The sequence below is a fragment of the Ostrinia furnacalis genome, unplaced genomic scaffold (genome assembly GCF_004193835.3).
Source record: "Ostrinia furnacalis isolate ACB-3 unplaced genomic scaffold, ASM419383v2 OfSCF6907, whole genome shotgun sequence".
Taxonomy (NCBI): domain Eukaryota; kingdom Metazoa; phylum Arthropoda; class Insecta; order Lepidoptera; family Crambidae; genus Ostrinia; species Ostrinia furnacalis.
Genome location: NW_021137146.1, coordinates 7,271 through 14,437, shown reverse-complemented (window position 1 = coordinate 14,437; position 7,167 = coordinate 7,271). Strand labels below are relative to the sequence as shown.

The following is a 7,167-nucleotide window of genomic DNA, read 5'->3' as shown; positions in this document are numbered from 1 at the left end:
ATAGAGCTTAAAATATTATATTCATTCACATTGAAAGGCGTGGAACCTAAAATTATTTATTAGTAGAATTAATAGTACCTATGATATTATTTAACTCTACAGTTATTATTTCAGTTATTAAGTATTGTAATTTATTTCAATAGGAGTCATGGTGTCGGCGGTGGCGGCCTACGCGCCGCTCGTTCTACACAAGTGTATGCGCACATGGATCCAAGTCTTCAGCCTCCAAAGTCGACCACGAAAAATCTGACGGTAAGCTTGAGAGTCCAGGGAAAAGAAAACCACGTCATAACTGTAATATTGGATATTTAATACAAAGAATAAAAGACCATCACCAAGACTACAGTAATTTTCGATTCGGAATGTTTACAATTTTCTACGGTAAAAGTTATGCACCTAAACTATACTAGATACATGATAAAGCTAAATATTTATAAAAGAAGTTTATTACTATACCTACTAGCAATAATTTAATAGCGTTATTTTATCATTTGAATACAGATCACAATTTACGTATGTAAGCGAAGCTTAAATTACATTCTAATTACTTCAAGGACTTATTACTATTTAAACTATCGAAACACGACTCAAGAACTTCAAACTCTTCGAATACCATCTCACCAAACTTGCCGGTCGTGGTTTTGGTCTGATCCACGTTGTCGTTCACATAATAAAACTTCTTTTCAAAACTGTGCGCCTCAAGAGCTTGTTTTTCTTTTTCTGCTTGCGTTAAGTTCTTCCGGCCCTCTGCAGTCTCTGAATTTTCCTTACTATCATCTTCCTTAATCGTTGGAACCGCGATATTTGTTTGCGAGGTTGACTCGCTTCTTCTTAGTTCGGATTCGATTCTTTTAATATTATGTTTTGATTTTTGGTTTTCTTTTTTATCATCACTCTTGTTGTTATCAAACGGAGTTTTAACTATACCTTTGTTGTAGCTCTCCAATCGGCAAATTTTATTTTTCACAGAATTTTCATCGTCGTAAACTAACGGCGGGTCATCGGTTTGGAATTTCCTGTACTTGACCCTGGGATTTTTGCTATCATCAGTACCTGTTAATTCTAGGCGACTGCTACAACTGTTGGATTTCACTAGTTTAAATTTAAATCCAGGGAATCCTTCAGCTCGGGTGAATTTATTTTGAGCTTGATTTATCGGTTCAGTTGTGCTACTTACTTTTTGCTTTTCAGAAACCATTTGTTTATGTTTGTCGGCCACAAGACATGAACACCTATTTCCTCTACACTTCGTTTGACAAGAGTAGCAATCTCTACTGCAGTTTTTTTGTAAACTTTTGATTTCTTCCATAATTGCTTTAGTCATAGGGCTGACAGTAGATCCAGTTTTAGAATTTAAAACTTTTCCACCGTAGTATGTTACGGATGTGCCACATTCCCTGATTTTCTTAAGTATGTCAGGACTAACATATTGGCTCTCACAGCAAAAATCTTGACTCATAGAGTCACAAAGATATTCGTCACTGGAACTGTATGAATTATCTTTTAAATTCTTGTGTGAGTAGGGGCTTAAGGCTTCATTTTCGAATTCGTTGTTAGAACTGAGATCTCCACTAGACACTCCACTAGAAAGACTAGCATTGTCCCACTTTTTGTTTCCGAAATTTGTATCAATAGTAAGTTGACGGATAACTTTTTTCCTTCCGCCCATTCTGCTGCCTTTTGTTTCTTCACTTAAGTTTCTGTATGACGTCGCACGTCTTGTCAAGCCCATATTCTCATCGATTAGAGGAGGATCTTGAGTCATTGGACTCTTCATTTTTAATGTATCTTCAAACAAGTTTCTCACTTTCTTTACTGTATCTGGGTTTGGTAATTCTTCTTCTATAATTTCCTTATTCACCCGAATAGGATGGTAGAAAAAGTGTCTACGAATAGCATTTTTAGATTTGTCTACTTGACTGCAGGGATTCTCATTCTTTTTCAATAAGGTAGGTGGAATTTTACAAGTATCGGTATTTTTTCTTGGAACTGGTTCGACTTTGGTTCTGACGGGTTCAATAATAACAATATTGTTGTTAACTAATAATTCTTGAAAACTATAATCTTGCAGATATTGTAACAAGCCATCGAATTGAGCTTCTTTTCTGTAGTTAGCAATCATACTGTTTTTGAACAACTCTGACTTCATTACTTTGTAGCGCACGTGGTCAAACTCATCACATCCTTTTTCAAAACCTTTAGCTTTTATAAGAGTTGCTTGAGTTTTCATGTTTTGATTGTCTTCACTTGTTAATTCTACAATTTCTATTTCTGGCGTGTCTCTGCTAAATTCCGTTTCTGGTTTCTTTGGTTTTGGTTTTTCGTATACCTGTGTCTCAGTGTCTTTTACGATTTTCTCTAACGGCGTCTCTTCAATCTCGGAATCACTTTTTACCTTTTCTGTTTCATCCTTCCATAAATGTAGCTTAGTTTGACTTATTTTACGTATGCTATCTACAATTTTTACACTTTCTAGTGATTTTATGATATTACCGACCGATATTTCTGGAGAAGACTTCTCTTCTTCATTATCATTAACATTTTGTTCTTTTAGCTCATCAGCCATATCATTGATCTGTTGTTGATTATTGTTGTTAAATAATTCTTCATGTTTATAGTCGTTTTCTGACTTCTGTTCTTTTACATCAGGCCCTTTATCTATTAACCGAGACCAGTAATTTTTCACAGAGTTAAGTTTTTCTTGATATTCTATGTCGGTTTTTATTGCGTTGTGTAGTTTCTCTTTGACGCTACTTTCAGTTTTTAATTCTTCTTTTACTTCTGGAACACTATCGACTTTAACGTTTATCTTCTCTTCTGTTTTAGCTACTTCTGCTGTATTTATTGGAGTGTAAACTGTATTCTTCTCCATTTTATTTGCTGTGTTTTGTTTACTTCTTGAATCAATAACTTGTAAAACTTGGGGCCTGGTCATTGTAGTATTTACTTTTTTGAAAGAATATACTTGCGTATCGTTACAGTTCTTATCTTTGATGATCAATTTAGGAGGTGGTTTCTCAAATCTATGTTGAACGTAAGAAATCTTTTCACTGGTTTCTTTTTTGAGCTTAGGTATAGTGGTTTTAACTACTTTATTAAGCTTAATAGTTATAAAAGGATCTTTTGGTGTATGGAAACTAGAAGTATCGATAGAACTGTTTTCAGTTGTAGGTTTCTTGATTTCTTTATTCTTTTCAGATTGTGTCTCTTGTTCTTTTTTTATTGGCTTTATTGGCTCAACTTTGACTTCTGTGTCTTTATTATCTTTGTTTGATATAACTTCCTTTTGTTGTGACACAGTAGGTAGATTAATGTCACTTGGTTTCTGATTGAGTGGTGGATCAATAACAATAGTTTGGTGACCACTCAATGGTACTATAGCAATATTGGATTCCGCTGATGTTTTGAATGATTGTACTCTAGATAGGAGTGATTGAGCTTTTATTTCTTCGATTTGAGAGGATTTGACCAAAGGAGAATCAGTTGATTTATAAAGAGACCTTTCTACAGTATTTGGGCTAGGTATGCGATTTATGTCTTCGTCGACGGGATCTCGCTGTCTCAAAGAGTAGTGTTTCTTTATTCCGACCCGAGATTTCTTCTCTTGTACAGTTTTGCAGATATTGTCGTTTGACAAAGACTTAATAATGTTGATCTCAGGTCTATATACAGAATTAATCTTAAGACTTTCAGATTTAGTTATAACTTTGTTGTTCCTTATAGTTCCTTCTATTTCATTTATTTCTCTTTCGTTCTGGTGTGTATCAGAACTGTAGAAAATTTCTTTATCGTCTGCGTTCGAACTTTCTATAGTTATAATGGATTTCAAGTCGTCTTCAAGTTTAGTGAAATTTTGTATTAAATGTGGTTCTGAATATTCTGGTAAGTAGATTGGGTTATTTGTTTTGAGTGTATTATTGTTATGGTTAATATTCGATTTATTGAGCTGACCGTAATTGCCGTTACCTTTTGAAGATAAAATTTCTCTGAAGTGTGTTTGTGCAATTTCGTACGTATTTTCACAAGGAATATCTTCGGGGTCTTCCTCGCGTAATTGTGCGTCTATTCGTTCTGATTTTCTTAAGCATTTACTTATATTTATATCTGGTAAAGAGTAATACTGATTTTCAATTAATGTGGTCACAAATGGTTCAGTTGTGATATTTTTAGTAGACGTGCAATTGCTTTTTGTGGAAAATGTGTCACTTTCAATGTAAGTGTTGCTTATATAGACTTCGTTGTTTTGATTTTTGTGAATTTCGTTAAACAAATTCACACTTTTACTCGAAAAGGAATCCCGTTTGATATCAGCGAAGGTTTTCTTTTTATTGACTTTTGTATAGATGGGATCAGATTCTGGATTATTTTCCGAATTAATAGTCCTCGATGTCACGGAAATATTTTCTTTGAATTGCGAGTCACAATACTCATCAATTTTTTCAGCTAAGGAATTAGCCAAATATTCCAATTTGTGTGACTTGTCTGACGAAGCAATTGAAATTGAAATATAAGACGTTATACTGTCGTGAGGACTTGAAATAGTACCGTCACTTTCTGAAACTATAGACTGTGCATCTTCATCTGGTTTTGGTTCGCTCTTCTTACTTATTGTATCCGGATCTTTATTATCTTGTGTTTCTTCCTGATTATTGGTTATAGGAATTTCATCACAAGAATGTGTTTCATTAATATTTACCGGCGGTATTAGCTCTCCCTTATCTTTATCACTGTGAGTGATTGACAAACTATCGTTGGTAAACGATTTTGGTGTATTATTTTTGGACCTGCCCCTATCTTCGTTATCAGTGTCGTGGTCGTCAGTTGTTACGTAGAGTTCTTTACTATGATTTGGAGACACTGCTGATCTTTCAGTTTCGGGAGAACTGTCCTTGTAATTCTTTCGATGTGCTTCAAAGTTATAGTGTTTTCTTACGTAATTAGAATCTAAACTATCTATTTCGCTGGGGTTACGCGAGTGTCCGATGCTGTCTTCGGAAAGGTTCGTCTGCTTAGATTCTTCGTTTAAATTTGGCCAACTGCCACTTACAGATCTAGAATGATGACTCTCGTTTCGGGATAATGCGTCTTCCTTTTCAGACTTATTGTCTGGTGTAGCGATTTGAATATCGCTTTCTCTTTGAGCGTTTATATCACCGAAACAAGAGGCAGTGCTATCAATATAAATACTCTCCAATACTTCTTCCTTTGTTTGATATTTTGCTCGTCCAGGAAACCTGAAATTGAGAAAACATGATTTGAATTTTGTGAACAAATGATCAATTTTAGGAAACTAAGGGTGTGTAAATCTGAGTATGCAATTTCTTGACAATTTACTAATAGGCGAACACAATAATTAATATGGTTATTAAAAAGTAAGAATAATAAAAAGGTTTTATTTATTACCTGTCTTTGAAGCAAGGTTTGTCGAATAAGCGGGCACGGGGTATAAGCTGTGATCTTTTGCTTTTAGCGTGGTTTTGTATTTGTAGATCGGTGAAGGTCTCTTCTCTTATAACTGCTAAACTTCGACTGCGCCTTAGGTTTGATGGTTCTGGTTCTTTATGTTTACATAATCTACCGTAACTACCACTGAATTCGGTATCAGAATTCGAGAATCGTTTTTGTAACAATTCTTCTGCTGCTTTGGATCGCGTTAGGTGTTGATAGAATTCGTCTTGAGGTAACTGTACAGGGAGCTTATAATACTCTGCGAGTTTACTTTGATATTTTTCGTGCTTCTTATTTTTGTTCTCGCATATATCTTTGTCCTTCTCCTTTACTTTTGAATGTTTCCTCTTTTTGGGACGCTCCTCTTGACTTTTCTTGGATTCAAGCGAATTGCGCGGTTTGTCGAACTCTAGCGTTTCTGTGGGATTCTCAAAGTACTGTATGTCACCGACGGTGTTTGCCGCGGACTTGTGCTCGTCCTGACTCGATTTCCTTTCGACTAGTTCTCGAAGGCGGCTTCTTGTGGAGCTGGCATTAGACGTCACGCTTTCCGGCCGCTTGTGTGGATACTCCAAATTGGATGAAGACCGTCTGAAGAGGCTTGTCTTGATCGACCCGAAGTCGCCTTCGTCTTGACAAGAAGCCGCTGAGAAATTCTGTGTTCTTATACGGTCAACGTGATTCTGGCTAGAATACGACGCGACCGAGTCCACCGAGTGTCTGAAACGCAAAACATTCTAGATTAGATTAAGATGTATCATGGTGCAGAAAGATAATTTTGTTTGCATATGATATAGTTCAGCTTTTGGTGTGGTAAGTCTTGAGTCATAGTTTATTATTGAATGCGGCATTGTTCAAATATTAAGATAGGACATCGTTAATGATAGGGTATCCTTCGTCAAACACTTAGGGATCCTCAGAATCATTAAGGGTTTGGCCAAAGGCAACAGAGATTTCTGTGTTGTCAGTTGACGTGTTTTATGCCTAGACAATATTGGCACGTCGCCAGCGTCGTTCTAAATCGATGTTGACAGCAAAACATTCAAATCCTAGTTATTTGATGTTGTTTTTTTTTGTGTCTAAGGGGACTGAGCACGATTGATGTAATGATAATTTTGACCTAACCTCTAACGCCATGTTCTAAATATACCATGATACTAAAATATATTTATACTTTAATAGCCATGTTAGTAATGTAGCATGTACCTGGTGATTTATAAGTTTCAATAAAACTTCGCTTACAAAATCAAATTGAGGCTCTGAGAATATGAAAGATAAGAGTTGAAGTTTTCCATAATTTATTAATAAAAAAATTAAAGCACGACGAAAACCAACAGGGGAGTACCGCAGCGTAAACTTGATTACTCAAATTGAGGGCCTAATAATAAGGAAGGTTGGTTATAAAATTATTCATCTACTTTCTACCCTCCTGCTTGACCCATCTTCGGTGTAATAACCTTGGCTCGTCGAGAATTTCTCTCAGAAAATCTATGTCTAATCGACTTGATTGTTTTTCATTGAATAAATGTTTATTGTGATGAAGATTTGTTTTCGTATGTCCTAATCTAACCAGTTTTTTTCAATAAACCATATTGTTATATTGATTTTCAATGGTAACGTTTACAATGGCTAAAAATAAATCAACTGTTGATCGAAACCTCGGCCCGAAGTGGCCAGTTGCGAACGAAATGAACCATAAAATGTTGGTCGCTTAGATTT

The 7,167-nt window shown here is 35.5% G+C and overlaps 1 protein-coding gene across 1 annotated transcript; it reads right to left on the bottom strand.

Moving 5' to 3' along the window:
* Positions 1 to 289: 289 nt before the first annotated feature.
* Positions 290 to 6,168, bottom strand: jv (javelin; the record flags this gene model as incomplete). Its single annotated transcript, XM_028318457.1, has 2 exons — positions 290 to 5,234; positions 5,404 to 6,168. Coding segments are annotated over 2 exons (5,455 nt in total), but the record flags the coding sequence as incomplete, so codon positions are not given.
* Between the last annotated feature and the right edge of the window lie 999 nt (positions 6,169 to 7,167).